The sequence below is a fragment of the Seriola dumerili genome, unplaced genomic scaffold (genome assembly GCF_002260705.1).
Source record: "Seriola dumerili isolate Sdu_G_001 unplaced genomic scaffold, Sdu_1.0 BDQW01000202.1, whole genome shotgun sequence".
Lineage (NCBI taxonomy): Eukaryota > Metazoa > Chordata > Actinopteri > Carangiformes > Carangidae > Seriola > Seriola dumerili.
In genome coordinates, this window is record NW_019174457.1 from 1,207,350 (window position 1) to 1,225,112 (window position 17,763).

At 41.9% G+C, this 17,763-nt stretch overlaps 1 protein-coding gene across 1 annotated transcript in view; it reads left to right on the top strand.

The window, feature by feature from the left end:
* Positions 1 to 17,436, top strand: part of fam135b (family with sequence similarity 135 member B) — a 36,844-nt gene extending 19,408 nt beyond the window's left edge. Inside the window, exons 6-19 of the mRNA XM_022753988.1 lie at positions 889 to 1,015; positions 5,122 to 5,281; positions 6,264 to 6,313; positions 7,033 to 7,188; positions 9,150 to 9,223; positions 9,310 to 9,464; positions 9,558 to 11,511; positions 12,923 to 13,089; positions 13,373 to 13,464; positions 13,607 to 13,704; positions 14,660 to 14,811; positions 14,999 to 15,109; positions 15,671 to 15,784; positions 17,049 to 17,436. Coding sequence (XP_022609709.1) covers positions 889 to 1,015; positions 5,122 to 5,281; positions 6,264 to 6,313; positions 7,033 to 7,188; positions 9,150 to 9,223; positions 9,310 to 9,464; positions 9,558 to 11,511; positions 12,923 to 13,089; positions 13,373 to 13,464; positions 13,607 to 13,704; positions 14,660 to 14,811; positions 14,999 to 15,109; positions 15,671 to 15,784; positions 17,049 to 17,254 — 3,616 coding nt within the window. The 3' untranslated portion in view covers positions 17,255 to 17,436. The remainder of the gene's footprint in view (positions 1 to 888; positions 1,016 to 5,121; positions 5,282 to 6,263; positions 6,314 to 7,032; positions 7,189 to 9,149; positions 9,224 to 9,309; positions 9,465 to 9,557; positions 11,512 to 12,922; positions 13,090 to 13,372; positions 13,465 to 13,606; positions 13,705 to 14,659; positions 14,812 to 14,998; positions 15,110 to 15,670; positions 15,785 to 17,048) is intronic.
* Positions 17,437 to 17,763: the final 327 nt, after the last annotated feature.

Sequence of the window (17,763 nt, forward strand, 5' to 3'; positions counted from 1 at the left end):
TAGCATTAGCAGCTGTTTACTCACCAGTCCAGAGTTCAGCATCAAACTTCATTCCTCTACTCACCAAGAGCTGTCTCCAGCTGTGGAAAGCAACGCCAATGTTAGCTCTTGTCTCTATCACGTCTTTTCTTCTAATGAAGTTAGCATGCTATCCAGTTAGCCCTGGCCCGTCGTGCCACTTTCCGACAGCGACTCACTGTAGTCTCCAATCTGCCCCGAAGACGTAGCCCTGTTCAGGGGACGTATTATAACCTATTGTCTTGTGAACTCTTGCCAAGCGACAATCACCACCACCCGCTCCCGTCAAGAAACCACATTCGGCATTCATTAACATGCAGTGTATTGCTCTTACTACAGCACCATGCACACCACTTTGGCATGTGGAGAAATCCAAAGCTTGACAGGCCTGCTGTGCCAAGCTATGTTTGCTAAATTATGATTGGACCAATGTTCGGGGGAATGGTTTTAAAAATCGGGGGAATGAGTCTTTGTTGTTGGTTATTTAATTGTAGAACAGTTTAGACTCGAGAGATTCAGAGTTTTTGAGGTAAACTACAATATACTTTGCAGTTGCATGAATATCAAGAACAGAGAAGAACTCAAGAAAGTGAACACACAGCTTTTTCCCTGCTGTATTTGTTTTGGCAGTCACAGTTAGGAGTGTATCGGTTAGCTGCGTTAATGGATAGTTTTCCAAACACTTACCTGATGAGTTTGGCTGTCAATATCATAAACTCAGTCTTTAGCCATGCATTACATAGATTACCGCAGCACTTGACTGATTGGAGCAGCTCCCGTCTCTCAGTTTATCTGTCTTCCTTCACACACATACACACGACACTCATGGTTTGTCCCTGCATGTGTCCTCCCTGTTCTCTCTCTCTCCAGCTTTGCACGTACAGGGAAGGGCTCCTGGCTGGGTAAGGGCTCGCCAGAGAGCGCGAGCGACCCATCTGCCATGTCTGTAGAGAACCTCGTGTTCGGAGCTGGCTACTGCAAGCCTGTCATCTCTGAGGTATGTTAACCTTTAGGTGTTCAGCAGTGTTCCAATAGAAAGTCACGCAGAGTCAAAGCCCATTTTGCTTCACAAAAAGCTTAAAAATGTCTCAAAATGAGCCGGGCGTTGTCCCAGTTCAGCTGGTTGTTCCTTTTTTTTTTTTTTTTTAATTTTTTTTTGGAAGCAAGCACCTAATGCCAAGTGATGACGTAAACGTGATCTCGGTTTAGCGGCCGGTGGATTTAGCTGTGATTTGTTTTGGCTTGTCATCCAGAGGCAACAGGATTCAGCCCAAGAGCTGAGCAGAGAGTCTTTCTGGTCTAGGATTACAGATCCTGGACCTGTCTGTCCCTCGGAATCGGTCATTTGTCTGGCCTCTGTGGAGTCTTGGAGGCTTAAAGACCAGAGGCCGACACAGAGATTATTACTGTGCTGCACCGCGGCTTTTCATAATATCTGATTAACCCACCTGCCCGGGCATGTAGGCTCCGGCCCTCGCATCTGGAAGTGATAGTAGCTCTCACTGGAAATGATGGTGTAGTCTTGTCACCTCCCTCTCAAGCCTCTATGCTCATTTACACACTATACTACTATATGATGACAGAAATTATAATGCAATTACTGTTATCATAATTATTAATCAGTATTACAGATGTTTTAGTTTACATGTGCTTAAATATTTCATTACAGGTTTATTACCTAAACAGTTCCACGTCTTTCTGCGCAGCTGGAAAATCTTGTCGCACAAACAGTTAACAACTGAAATCATTTTAGGAAGCTGCTAAAACAAACTTGGCACGTAATCTGCTCTTGTTTGCAGATGTTGATTCAGTTTTTTGATGTAAATTATTATGAATCTGAATCTGAATCTGAATGTGGTTTACTGCCAAGTAGGTTTTCAACATACAAGGAATTTGCTTTGGTGTTTTGGTGCATGACAATAAACATGAGAAGAAAATCAATATAAACAAAGATGAAACAAGTACTGCAGCTCAGATATCTTAAACATATATAAAACAATTTAACAATAAGATAAAATATAATAAAATGTGAACAAAGATTATAGAAAAATATAAATATATACAATACAAATAGTGATGGTCTATGTGAAATTATCTGTTTTTCTGGACTGTTAACTACATGTCTCTTCATTGCAATAGTCAGTATAAGTTGTTTAAGTTTGAACATATGATTTTCCACAGCTAACCACTGTAACTGGTTCTTAATGAAGCCATGATCTTTAATCAAATCACCTCTTACCTGTAGTTTTTCTCTCGTGTTTGCCAATTATTCCAACTTGCTGTATGTACAGTTGTCCTCTTTTTTTTTTTTTCCTACCCTCATATAACATGCATCTCTCAGGTCCCTGCGGACGTCACAGTCTACACTGTAAATCTTAATGAGCGCCCCGGTTGCCCCCTTCCCCTCCCTCCTCCTGGTTTTTACTCCCACCCCTGGCTGGGCACTTTAATAAGCTCTGCGTTTAGCCAAGCAGGGGGGTTTCGTTTGATCACAGTAATGAGTTCTGCTCACAAGCGCCACGTACCACATTGCTGCAGGTGAAATCCGCACACAACGCCGCCGCCTCTTCCTTCACCTTTATTTATTTAGAGGTTTTTACCTGCGGCTATACACTTCGTTTTCAGCACTTTCCCCCCTTAACACCAAGCCATGTCCTCTTAAGTGTTATGTTGTTATTTCTGGGGGAAAAAAAGAAAAGAAATTGCTTGTTGTAGATTTCCATAGATATCAGCTGTTACATCTCAAAGGGAAGGAAAAAAAGGTCCTTCAGCGGCATAAAAGGATATTTTGAGTGTGAAAAGATGCTGATAGAAGTCAAGACACCTGAGAATCTTTGGTGTCTGTGGAGGAACAAAAACATGATTCTGAGGATAACAACTCAAGAGATCATGCCAGAAAAAAAAGCTCTTTTCTACCACTACAAACCCTCTTTGACTGAATGCTTAGATACCACAACACGCTGTGAAAAATGCATCCACAGCAACAATCAAAAGCAGAAATTCTCATGTCAGGTGAGTTGGAACTGGGGCACATCCCAAGCATTGTCAGCTCGCAGAGAAACTATGTTTGTAGGATAATGACTAGTCCATACAGAAAAAAAAAATAGTTATTTTTCTTTGCCCTTCGCTCATAGACTGATCCTGGCAGGCCTCTATAAAGCTAAAGAGAATTATGAAAGTAAACATACAGATGTTCTTTCCTGGTTTGGGTATACTGCAATGCTGCAATTACAGAGCGCACACAGGTATGATGATAGGGCCGGAGACTTGAGTTGCTCGGGGCAAATTACAGTACATCCCCAGATACTCAGGCGTTGCGTGCCTTTCAAAAGCTCCGAGCCCCGCCGGCGCTGCCCAAACATCCCAACCATGGGAAGAACTCTGCTGGACTCTTTCAGGTCAAGGACCAGCGGACGAGGGCAGTCTCTGGTCACGTTCAAGGCTCCCTGGCTCTAAATTCTGACGGCTGATGTGCACAATGATAGTTGTTTGAGCAGAAGGCCCGTTAGCTCTTCAGGAAGATCAATGATTGTGACATGATTAAAGCGTCGAGGCTGAGATGAATTGCAGCTTTGTGGACAGAGACTTGTTTTTGCACCCAACACCTACTGTAAATTGCAGTGGGGAAAATGCTGTTAATGTTTCTGCTGCACTGTTAGAGAGCCATCTACTGGAAACACGGCCCTTATTACAGCTCATATTTAGCTAATTCACTCAAAGGCAGTTGAGCTTTTTGTCTCCAGTGATATTCTGCTCCCTTATCAATCTACCTGGCGCCTTCAGCTGCGATTTTTAAATGTTTCAGCGTATGATTTTTTCCACATCTTTCTATGCCACAATAATCAGTGTAATCAGCAAACACCAGTGGATGAACCTACAAACATTAACAGTACACCGAGTATCTTTATATTCCCCATCCCTTCCCCTTCACCTCCATGCACCCAGGTAAACAAAAAGTTGCATATATATATATATATACATACCCATATACACATGCAGACACATACATACTTACTGCAGTATACTTTAGTAAAGAAACAAAACACTGGCAGAGTTGTAGCTAACAGAAATATCACATGTCCTTAATTTATGATGTAGTTACTGTATATCTTAAAAATTAAAAATCCAGCTACTTGTTCCAGGAACATTTTAAAAGTTGGAGGAGATTCTTTTTTTCTTTTTGTAATTAATTAATGCGTTTTTTGTTTTGTTTTGTTTTTTCGGGCATATTATTTAATGAATAGAAAGAAGGTGTTGTAGACCAAATTCTATTTTCAAAACTGATGCAGTGAAGCAGTAAACTGAATTCACTTTCTTTCTTTCTTTCTTTCTTTCTTTCTTTCTTTCTTTCTTTCTTTCTTTCTTTCTTTCTTTCTCCTTTTGTATAATCTAAAGTTTATTGTGTGTTGAGATGAGGTTTAAGATAAGCCTTTGATGGGTTTCTTACCTCACCTGCACATTCTCTCCTTAAAAACAAAACAACTATATACAACGTATTTGTAGTGTTTTATGTGTGTAAATAAATAAATCAAATCAAATCAAGTATTTTCATATATAACTACTCCTAGATTTATTCCCCCCAAATCTTTAATAGAGGTTGGAAAGATGAACGAACTTCTTTGGATAGAATATCATACATTTCTCTAAACACATGATTTTAGCTCAACAAATATGATCTTCACTTTTCGTGCTGTCTGTGTTATAAACACTTATTCTTATTTCTCTTACTTATAAAAGCCAGAGACAAACGGTGACATTCTGGATTCTGGGTCAACGTCCCATACTTGTGATCTTTTAAAGGTCATAACAGGGATGCGTTACATCCTCATCTGCTTTTTACAGCTCACAGCAAGCTGTGTTTAGGGCCCATTTGTTTCTAAAGTTGTATTTGATCTTCCAAGTAATTGTCACGACTTTGCCGCCGATACAGAAACAAGCTCCTTTTAACACAAGGTCAGAGACAAGCCTACACAACTGTTGCAGTGGAGGCTGTAAAGTTCAAGTATGTTCATGTCCGTTATTAAGGCAGGCCATTTTTTTCCTGAGGGGTGACTGCTGACCTACATAGCAGCTGACATTTCCTCTGGGTCTCCTTCTCCGCAGGGGAGCTTTTATGTGCCCAGTGAAAACTGCCTGCAGAGAGCTCACACGTGGCACCGAAGGCTCTGTCGCCTCCTCTTGGTGGCACACCGAGGCCTGCACACCTACTACACCGCACTGATGAAGGAAATCCCACAGCTGCAGCAGACGCCACTAGACTCGGGTGAATACATGCAATATTTTTCTGTCTCATTATTGAGATTAATTTGATTAATTGATGATGGTGGTGGTGGCAGAAGTATTCACATTGTTTACTGAGGTAAAAGCACCAATAAACACTGTACACTGTAAACGTTCTGCATTCAGCAGTTTACTTTGAATAAGGTTTTAACAGCAATATTTTACTGCTGTTACCAGTTTATGTGAAGCTGATTTTAATCACTTTCTATACTGCTGGGTAGTTACTGTAGATCTTTAATACTGCATCATGTTTTATGAGATTTCACAGATCAGGGGAAAACTGCATTTTCTTATTATGGACCTTGGACATGGAATAATCTGCAGAAAGATCTAAAACTAGATAAATTTATATCCACTGAGAACTTTAAGGGCACCATAAAGAATGTGGTAATTGCTGTCATACCATATATGTGTATATGTAGTATTTTATGCTTTATGCTGTATTTTAATATACGATGTGTTTGTATGGCTGCTATCTTGGCCAGGTCTCTCTTGTAAAAGAGTCAATGGGACTTCCTGGAAAAATAGAGGAAAAATAAAATAATGTTTTGGATGAAAACTATAATCTAAAACGTAACGACTAACTGGAAAATACATGTCTCTGAAATGTAGTGGAGTACACGTGTGAAGTAACAGATAATGGAAATACAATACTGTACTTCAGTAAATGTGCTGACTGGTTAATAGCACACAGTAAGATTTTATGGCCTTTAACAATTTCTTTTTTTATTAATTTCGTCCTCGTTCATAATTTACTTTTATATTTTTAGTCTTCACTACCAAAGCGATGATTTTACAGCTTTGTGTTTTAATTCAGGATTTTAAATTGGTCGTATGTTTGGTCCCTAATTAGTGTTGCAAAGATTCAGATATATCACTTTGTGTCATCACATTTTTAGCTACCCTGTTCTCAGTGTAATGAAATCCTTTGCACTAAGCTCTGCAAATAACTTTTCTTCCAACAGAGGTGCTGCCTGTAGAAGAGACTCTAAATCAGCTCACAATAGAGTTACAGGTATGTTACAGTCCAAAACCAACTTCTATTGCCTCATGATGGATTTCTTGTCTAATTCAGGTGTCGTTGTTAATAGCTGGATTGTTTTTGATTTCACTATAATTGTATTTTGACGTCTATTTTCGCTCTACAATGCATGTAAAATTGTATTATTATATATGCAGAATTTCAAGGTACTGCATGGCTTTAATCAGTTTAACTCTGAGTGCATCATCCTCCGTTTCACAGCAAAACTGGAGTCCACCTGTATAAATAAAGCCGCCACTCCGTATTTGCTACTACACTGCGGGACAATGGATTTTACCTTTAGACACAGCTAATGAGTCATCAGTTCACAGGGATGGAATATGATTGCATCTTAATACAGTGTCTTTGTCAAGTGATGAAGGGGATCATTAGGACATTAAATAATCATGACTTTCAATTGCTGATGTATTTGTGAACTGATATGATGGCCCAGCTGTTCCCACACAGAGAACAGCATGGGCCGATTGATTTACACGTTTAACACGAGTTTCCTACAACGATCCAAAGACCTGCAAGTCTGGCAGATTGCAGACACTTTATTGTCAGCGGGTATAAATATATTCGCAAGAAAACCAAGGATCCTTAAAATAGAATTATGCAAGAAGTATTTTAGGAAGTCTTTGACGGTTCATGCATTCAGTTTGATAATATGTGAATATAGATTTTTTTTTTTTTTTGTCTGTCCCCATCAGCTGCAGGAGGGCCATGAGAAGGTAGCAGAGCAGATCAGCAGGGACGTGAGCCAGCTCTGCTCCCAGCTGGCTGCTCTGTGGAGCCGCTTCCTGGAGGCCGCTGTGCTCAACCCCCACATCCTCTCCTATCTGGCCCAGGAGCACCACACGCTCAGGGTGGGAATCGCACACCATCAAAGCAGACTTATACAATGCTGAGACATCATCATTCACCGTGTGTTCTCTGTGTTCACAGTCTAGATGGCCTCCATATCACAGTGCACAGACTGCGATTTGTTCAAAATTAGTCATTTCCGTCCTCAGCACCCACACTGAAATACAGAAATACTATAGAACAATCAAAACGGTTTCATAACCAATGACATTTCAGCACTGTAAGCAGCTCCCTAAGGCACGTTGTGACCGATTTTCTAAAAGGACTCACAAGCTATTGAATAAAATTGTCTCACCTCGCTGAAATGATATCTCTGAGCAGACATATAAAGTAAAAATAACATTAAAACCGAGTGTGATGAGGAAGGAACCGCCATGTTGGACTGTTACTTTAGAAGTAACTATCAGAGTTAGAGCACAGAAGTATCTACTGAAAAAAAACAAAACAGCTTGAGTAGCAAATAACTGAAGTAAAAGAAAAAATAATTGAGTTAATGTCAACCACAGATGGTATTCCTCAGGTAAGGAAGTGAACGTACACCTGCATTTATGAAGAGTTTGCGATTAAATGTTACGACATCATCTTCTGATTAGATAATCTACATACATACATACGCTACATACTGTATACACCAGGACATTAATGCCAGTCTGTATCTCTCAAGTGTTATTACAAAATCACATAAATATTATACTGTGTTGAGCACATTTTAAATGTTAAATTACATTCTTGTTTATTATCTCCTGTGTTGCAGTGTATCATGATGCATGGGCCCTGTCTGTTATGTGCATGTATCCACTAGTTCCTGCATCTCCAATGATGTGAAGACAATAATACTATTAAATACTTGTGTGTTTACTTCCTCACTTTTACCTCAGGAAGACCATTTCTTTTCAAAAAATTTGTGTCTCTAATTTTCTGTCTAGCAAAGACACACACTTTTAACCTTGAAGTATCCACTAGTTCCTGCATCTCCAATGATGTGAAGACAAACAGCACGATAATGCTGTTTGTATATAGTATTAAATTGATTAGCATTAACACAACCGTTGCACTCTGTCCCCTGGTCTGTTAATATTAGCTGCCTCCGCTGTTTGAAAGCCACACTCCAACAGTGGAAAAAGCCAGTGAGGTCAAGGATGCTTTGTCTCATGTGGATAGGATAACAAAGCGCCAGCAGACCTGGGATCAGCAGACCACCAGCCTCTTAACAGAATGTGCATGAATGGATAAAATAAAATAAAAAGTAGCATCCAAAAGTAATGTAAAAGTAATGTTCTGTCTTTAAAATCTCCTCAAGTAAAAGTTAAATATATGCTGCATTAAAACTACTCCAGTACAAGTAATGGAGTAACTTCTGTAACTTCTTACTATCCGCCCTCTGATTATGACTTAAATTGACCAAACTCTGGAGAGTCGGAGTCAGAGGCATCTGTAAATGCTACAGTGGGAATCAGCAAAACGATAAGACGCCATTCAAGACCTCAGTAGCTTAAACCCAGCTGAGCAGGCTAATATGATTTTGAGTGCTATTTCTATCTAATCAGTGGGCTGTTTAATATAAAGATACGCCTCACAGTGGAGTCGCTCACAAGGCTCTCCTCTGTGGCCCTGTTTCGTCTCAGTTGTCTGAAAATAATGAACATGTTTGCTTTGGTATTAGATTACCCCGAGGGGATACTGCCATGCCGCCACCCACCAGTGGAGTTAGAATTTCAATTAACAGTTATTTTTTAATTATTGTGGGTCGGAAATACAGCGAGAATAGTGTTTGTGGTGATTTGCCTGTCACAGTGGCTGACTTTCAAGGATGGTGCGTTTCTAACAGGAGCCGGAGAAGGAGAAAGATCGGGAAGTGACTGTAATCCGTCTTAGTGTGCAAACCTTGAATGCTCGACTGAGTAATCATCCTATCGTTTAACACCATGGTGACAACTGCTTTGTGTGTTTCTGGAACCACCAGGTCAGGAGGTTCTCTGAGGCGTACTTCTTCACCGAACACCCCAAAGAGATATCTCTGACTTTTCAAGAGGAGCTGTAAGTAACGTCTTTTCGGAAAGAGAAGGATTCATTACATGAATGGAGAGAAGTGGGGCATTTATGATATGACTCTCCCAATTCAGAATCAACAGACACGGCCAGATAGCTGCAGAAGTGCGGAGCTCAGACTACCTGACCAAGATGCCTCCTTTACCGGTTGAGTGCCTGGACATCGATGGAGACTGGAACAGCCTGCCCATCATCTTCGAGGACAGATACGTCGAGTCTCCTCAAACAGGTAATATCAAAGGTCAATTAAACTGTTGTCCTAAAGGCAAAAGCTTTCCTTTTTTTTTTTTTGTTAAACTATAATGTCCCTTTTTTATTCCAGAGTGGGTATCACATGTGCCAATGCCTGCAACGTCTGAAGAACGGACCAACTCAGATCCCACCATCACTCCTTCAAATAGGATTCTTGAAAGCAGCCAAGGAGCCAGTTCACCAGCAATACCCATGGATCCCTTGGACAGTGATGACTGCATGGACATGCCCACATATGTCTCCATTATAGCAGAGCAGAGAAAGACCCGCATCAGAAGTATCCAGAGCCCCGTTCCTCCTGAGGACGGAGCTGAACTCTCTCAAGCAGAGGCGGAAAACTTGAAGGAACCAGCGGAAAAACAAGACCCAGTTGCGGAGGACTGTAGCTCAGAGTTGAGGTATATCACAGATAAGCCTTGTGACCCCAATCCCCTCATTGACTCTGCTAACAGCAGTGAAGAGTCCCCTGCTCACCATGTAACCGAGAACACCATCCGACCTTGTGATGCCACAAACGAGAGAGAGAACGCGAGAGAGGTTGAAAACAACGAGGAAGAGTCTGACGTTGCGATGCCATTAAATCACTCCATGGATGATGAGAGTGAGGATATTCCTCTCATCAGCCTACCCACGGCCCATGCTCATCCAGTTATATCTCCCATTCCTGGTGACCTCAGGAAAGAGATGACTCACCGTGGAGGCCTGATTGGCTCCAAAATCATGAAGCGCTCGTCCTCTGTTATTTCCGACTCGGGTATCGAGAGTGAGCCCAGCTCGGTAGCGTGGCCCGTGGAGGCGGCACTGCGTGGTCGACCTCTTCTGGAGTTCCCACAACAAACGGTGTGTCGCCACCCGGTCCACCGCAGCTCTCTGGAAGGCCTGCAGATGGAGAGTAACGGCAGCCTTCCAAGTGGAGGCATACAGGCCTCACTTACCTCTATCAGCTCCCTGCCCTACGAGGAGGACCAGCACCAGAGGCAGCTCAGCAAACTGACCAAGTCGGTCTCAGCGCCACAGATAAGTAGCCCAGAAGACACCGAGGAGGACCATGTGCTGCTCAACCAGGAAGCAGATACTAAGAGCCTAGTGCGGCACCAGGATTCATGTAAGATCAACTGCTCTTCTTTGATCAGCAACGTGGATTCAGAGCAATCTGAGTCGTCTCTACTAGACACAAGTTCTATTACAAATCTTGGCCATAATCTCAAGGAGAGTGTTAGCTCTGAAAAGTCAAATCCTTCACAGTACCTGTCGGAGACATACAGACCCAAGACAGTGTTTTGTGGTGTGTCTGAAGTGTTACTTCTACAAGAGTCTGTAGAAAGCCCTCATGTGGAGGAAAGCACTGTTATTGGCAGCTGTGGGGAGAATATTAACCATCAAGCACACATCAGTGAAGTGAGCGCCTCAGTGGAGGATGTGCATCTCATTGAATCGGAAGCAGCGCCCTGCAGCTGTGGAAATAAACCTTGTGCGCATGAAAGTGCAGCAGATGAGGAGAGAATTAACACTGGAGATGAGTGCCACCATTTCCATCAGACTGAACTGCATGGTGTGAAGGAGCAGGAGGGTCTGGATCCCTCCCAAACACCACTAGAGCCTTCAGGGCTTCAATACTCCAATGACCTTCCCAACAGTACAACCAGCACCACCAGCACCACACAGAGGCCAAATGACCTTACAGGGCTTACAGCCAGTGATATATCATCCTTTGATCTCAATGGGATATCATCCGGTGAGAAAGAGCCGTTAGACTGCCAGACTAAGTCCTCTAAGATCCCCAACTCGGGGCTGGCCTTTGTGAATAAGAAGATGGTGGAGGTGGTGAACATGTCGGTGTCCTGTGCCCCAACCTGTCTGCCGTTTTCTTCTGTTCTGAGAGACTCTCCGTCCATCAGTGGCATGTCCACGCGCCAGGCAGCCTCACCTATCACGCATCAGCCCCTGGGCTCCTTTGGTATCATCTCCTCATCTTCACTAAACCCCCTTAACATGGATGACGAGACCAATGAACGAATGCTAAAGTGAGTGTACCTTTTAGCTAAATTTAGTGCTAGCAAAGGACAAATTGTGCCGTTAATGTGGTTTAAACCCCAAATAGAATTACATACTGTAGCATGTTTCTAGCTAGCATTGGCTAGCACTATACCTTTGTCTAAAGAGACGATGGTTGCACAACCCAGAAGGAGCCACAGTCTGTGAACTGAACCCACCATAGCATTAGCTTTCTAGCTAATGTCTCCCTTGTTATCTACAAGCCAGGTTCCCTGTCTTCTGTTTAACCTCAGCGTGCCGAACAAGCTACCAAACAAACGTCTGCCAGGGGGAAAGTGCTGACGTTAGCATGCTAGATAGCAACAAGTTTCAAGATGGTTATTCTTCAACACAGTCACTGCTATTATCAAAACTTAGCTGTTTGCTTATTAAGCTAACAGCTGTTGATTAATATTTTACACTTAGCAGCACAACTTTGTGTCTCAGGGTCCTGTCTGCCTGACCATTGAGGCTTGGACGCTAAAAGAGCATTTTTGATGCACCTCCAAAGACATTTTCTCTCCCTTACAGTAATAAAAAAAAATATTAACTTTATGTATGAAAGTTGCGTTGACCTCAAAAGGGAATGGCTTATGTGATTTCAGTTGGACTTTTAAGTTTCAAACATGTTGAAATGTGTTAGTTATTTATCTTGAGGCAGGTGAGGGTAACGCCTTTCTGACCCAGCTGTCAATAATGTTTCTGAAAATGCAGACGCTCTTCTAAGGAAAACTTTGTTGGAGTGACATTATAATCCACACTAACTTTCTGGAAACAAGGCCAAAACTAAAGGTTTTATGGGTATGCAGAGACAGCTGTTGACATCTGGTGCAGTAGTTGGCAGTTACTCATGCTTGGAAATCCTAGCATAACAAAATGAAGTGAGGGCAAATTTGAAGCGAGAAAAGTCAAGACGAGGTGAAGTGTATTAAATCACATCAAAGAGTATGCAAACAAATCCATCATGATTAGCTCAAAGTACAGGAGCTGGAATCGGATTTGTTTTGACTCCTGCACGACTAAAATCTGTAACCTGGCTGGATGACAGGGTAATAAAACTTCAAGAAGAACAGTCTGCGAGACTTTTGGTCATAAGTTTTGGTTTGCATGGAAGTGGGCAACGTGAACTGACATGTACCAAATACAAAAATGCAAAGTAATGTTCCATTATGTTTTGGACCAAAGGGAGAAAACTTTAGGAGGGATTCACCTTTTATGAGAAGGAGTTTTCGTGCAACACCTTAGATCAGCATTTTATTACTGTGTGTAATTTAAGGTTTATATTATCTGCTTGTCTTTGCACATTACTGGGAAATTCTTTTTCAATTTATTGCAAAGATACAGAATGTAATCTCTCTTGTATCTTCTTCTTGTCGAAATATCCTTCCCCTTTTCCTATAGTTTCTATAAAGCCAAAGAGGAGCTGTTCAAAGAGTTGAGCTTTCAGGCCAGCTTGTACAGCGACCTTCCTCTCCTGGCATCAGATCTGCCCTACTTCCCCCCCGAGGAGGACGATGAGGAGTTTGACGACGGCATACACCTTGTGGTGTGTGTCCACGGGCTTGACGGTGAGACTGCATACGGCATAACCGCGAGAACATAATGACTAGTGAACAGACACATCCGCAGCATACTGTACATCCTTTTTTCAGATTTCAGTGTCCTATGAGCATTGTAAATGTAATACAGTCTCTGAGAGTCTGTCCTACGAGCTTAAAATATCGCATCGCACTGTATAGCCTGTGAATACTAATTTCTTCAAACATTCAAAATGTCTTTTAAATGATTAATGGGCGCTCTTCACAAGAGCTGAGCCACAGAGAGTGTGTATAATTTCCTCCTTGCTCCCAGGAAACAGCGCAGACCTTCGGCTGGTGAAGACTTTTATTGAGTTAGGCCTGCCAGGATCCAGGCTTGACTTCCTCATGTCTGAGAGGAACCAGGTACGTTTGTAGATGACGGGGAGCAAATTGAAAACGCGCGCAGTCGCATTCTGTGAAAGTGCTTTAAGGCAAATTGTAGAGCGCTGACGGCTGTGCTTTTCTTTTTCTTTTCTCTTTTTTTTTTTTGCCGTTTCCCCCGCAGACTGACACATTTGCAGATTTCGACACCATGACAGACAGGTTGCTGGATGAGATCATTCAGCATATCCAGCTGTACAATCTCACCATAGGCAGGATAAGGTCAGTCACTCAACTTTAATACCGTGCAACACACACATTACTGACAACTTTGCTTTTGAGTGTTTATTTGAAGCAAAGTCAGAGCAGGGACAATCATCGACTTAAGCAGCATTGAGCTTGGACAGTAGATGGCAGCAGAGTCTATGCATTGATGCTTGTGCTTGGCATGAAAGCCCAAACTTATAGGAGTCACTGTTTCATGATAATATATAGACTGTACAGACTTTAAATAGATAAGTGGCACAAAATTGATGAAAAGGTCTTATCATACAGTACCAATAAGTTTCTGACTTTCACTTGATGGACTATGCGGCATTTTATGCAGCACTGTGTTGCCTAGTTCACATCAAATTAAGCTATTCATCTTCCTGCTTAATTGCCCTCAATGTGCCAATTTATTATTTTTTTGTAAGAGTTTCTACCCAAGTTTGTTAACTTTCTTTATTGTGGCGTATTCTCTAGAGAGAAAGAATCAAAGACAAAAGCAATGGACTGCCACAACAGCATCTGGTTCTCTCCACATTACCTCTATATTCAGTTTGGTAGGAGACAGATGAGAAGCAGCAGACACGGCGATAAGGGATTTTGGGGAGAGCTGTAGCAGTACAGTAATTAAACTAAGTGACAGACATGGCTTCATGAATCTAATATTTCCCACTGCTGGGGAGGTGCTATTAATTCATATGGTGTGTTCTCCATGTTAGCATCATTAAGTTGTCATTGCCTTTGAGAATCTTTAAACATTTAGCAAGTTAATGAATTTTCTGTAATTACCAATGTTGTAGCTAAAATCTCCAAATACCATCCACTGGAACTAGTTCCTTCTTACAGAAGAGTCTATAATAAGATATCGCACAGTGTCAGAGGTCAGCAGCGTTGGAGGCACTGTTTTTCCAGCCGCCCACTCAAGTTTGCAAGTTTATCTCTCTGAAAGTTGTTTGTCTCCGGCCAACAGCTTCATCGGCCACTCTCTGGGGAACATCATCATCCGCTCGGTGCTGACGAGGCCTCGCTTCCGCTGCTATTTGCCCAAACTTCACACTTTCCTCTCGCTGTCAGGCCCACACTTGGGAACGCTCTATAACAACAGCACATTGGTCAGCACAGGTGAGGCCGCTGCTCAGCTCTGGGAGAAAACGCACACTGCAGATGTGCTGTTTTTGCAATGCTGCACTCGGATGTTTTGTCGTCCTCAGCTTCTTCGTTTTTTTTTTATCTTCGAATACCATCCATACTCCTCAGCATCCATCCTGGTGTTTATAAAGCATGAGGCCTGTGTGTGTGTGTTGCTTAGGTCTGTGGTTGATGCAGAAGCTGAAGAAGTCAGGATCCTTGCTGCAGCTCACCTTCAGAGATCACGTTGATCCGCGGAAAACATTCCTCTATCTCCTGAGTCAGAAACCAGGTAGGGTATGAAAGCGGGCCGAATTAGAAACAGAGGCACTGTATTGACTGCCTCACTTTAAAGACTATTACTTGAAAGACAGTCTATTCAAATATTCATAAAAATGTTGTCATCTTGTCTTTTTTGTCAAATTTTCTGTGTATGTCAGCTTGCTAACACTCAAACCCCTGCCAGCGAGCTGTGAGAGGCCTGTGAGAGGCCTCCCCACTGTGTGAGTGGAACAAAGCAGTCGTTTGTCACACAGGCTTGAAGAAGATAAGCCTGAAAACGCTTTTTTCCCCCTTCAGAGCTGTGGCAGGCTGACAAAATGATCCAAACCCTGTCATTGGAAACCCACCAGTGCACTCCCTTAAAAGCACACTGACAGGAGACTAGAGAAAAAACACAGTTTTATCATATCAAGCCTGTCATTGTACTTTGCGACTGTACTTTGCGTTTTACATCCAATTCACTCCTTTCCTCTGTCTCTCTGTCTCTCTCTCTCTCTCTCTCACACACACACACCATCAAACACACTACACCATGTGTTCTCATTTGCTGGTTTGCTTTTTGTCCTTTTAGGGCTCCAGTTCTTCAAGAACGTGGTGCTGGTGGCGTCTCCCCAGGACCGTTATGTTCCTTTCCACTCTGCTAGAATAGAGATGTGCAAAACCGCCCTCAAAGACAGAACCACAGGTCAGGAGTCTATGCTGTTTATTAACACTACACTGGCTTCTCTTATCTGTAGATTCAATATTTGCTATTTATTTTAGAATGACAATCCCACGTTTTTTTCTCATAATACCTGGGTTCTGAGTCAGTTTATGACTTTAGCACTCAATATAACACCATCCTGTAATATCTGCCATATGTGGCTGTCATTCATCAGAAGTTACATATGCTTGCTTTAAATAGCTGTAGCTACACATCACTTAACCACAGTCAAGGTGGAAACATCAACATCCTGTTTGGGCTTCTAAAAAAATTTTATTAGGTCCAAGGTTTATAAAGTCGTGTTGTTAGAATTTTATAAGAGCAGTCTCTAAGAAACGGTAATTAAAGTGGATTAGTATCATCTGGACAATACTCAATCCCTTTGTTAAGTTCAGTACCTGGAGAAATACACTGTATCGTGGGAAAGCATCTCTAATAAAAAAATTTCCTTACACTTATTTAGTTTGAAATATAAGGTTAGTGTTTCCACATTTGTTTCAGGACAAGGTACATCATAGCACTGAAACACAGATAAATGATGTTGTTTGGCAGGAGACTGTCCTCTGGATCAAGTGATGAGAACATATACCAAGTCCATATGTGACATGTTTCTGTGTGCATTTCTTTTCTTTTTTCATTTTTGAGTGAGAAGAATGTTGATGAATCTTCAAGGCAACTGATCACAGCAACCGATCACAGCTAGTGATCAGTAAAGGATCTTTCTTGTAAATGTGAAAGAACCGTCGCCAGTTAGGCACATATACGTAACTACGTCCTCATCACATCCTTGAAGCTGATTTCAATTAATTGTGGTTTGATTGATACCACTCTCATGTCTGTATTGTGAATATGAAGCAACAGCCAGTTGGATGTTAGCTTAGCTTAGCATTAAGACTGGAAACTGGAGCTAACAGCTAGCCTGGCTCTGCCTGACAAAGCACCACTAAACCATACTAATTAAAACATTATATCGTGTTTGTTTAATCCGTTGAAAGAAAAAACTGTTGTGGTTTTATGGATCGTTATGTGTCGGACTACAGTCTTTCATAGCTGGATGCAATGACGACAACAGTGGCTGATACATAACCCTACATCGAACCACAGATTGTCTCATCTAACTCTTGGCTTTCCCAAAATATCAAACTCTTCCTTTATGTTTACGAATTCAGCGTTTACATATCTGATATATTACCCTATCCCTTCATTTGAATACAAAAGATGCCTCATGTACATATTTGCTCTGCAGGGCCCGTGTACACGGAGATGATCAACAACCTCCTGCAGCCACTTGTGGAGGCTAAAGAGTGCCGGCTGATCCGCCAGAATGTTTTCCATGCTCTGCCCAACACCGCCAACACCCTGATTGGCCGCGCCGCCCACATCGCCGTCTTGGACTCTGAGCTTTTCCTGGAGAAGTTCTTCTTAGTGGCAGGGCTCAACTACTTCAAATGAAGGTGCTAGCACTGCGGACTCACAGGACAGAACCTTTTGGCGGCTGACAGAGCTGATTTTGGAGGAAAAGGTCCTTACTTTCACCTTGTACAGTATAATGTATATAATCCCTGGTATCCGAGAGGCGAGACCTGTATATCTCATTGGTTAGGATTGTTAGAAGATGTTAAAAAAAAAAAAAAGATCAGTGTATTGTGACTGTTTAAAATGCTGACTCAGAAGTCTGAGTTTGACGTGTAGCCATGAAAAACAAAACATCTGACATCTATCACAGGACTGATTGTAGATGTTTTGTCGGCCTTATGAATAACCTCTCAGCCAGAACACTAACAGATGGTAATTGTGGTCTAAAGCATTTAACTACTTTCCCTTTAGAGTTGGTTTAGAGCCTTTAGAATCACTGATTGAATTCCTCTTTAAGGGTTACACTGATGATAGTCTTACAACTATCCTAAGTACCAAGGCAACAGATGCGCAGCATTTATCCCCTTGATTGTACATGAAGTATT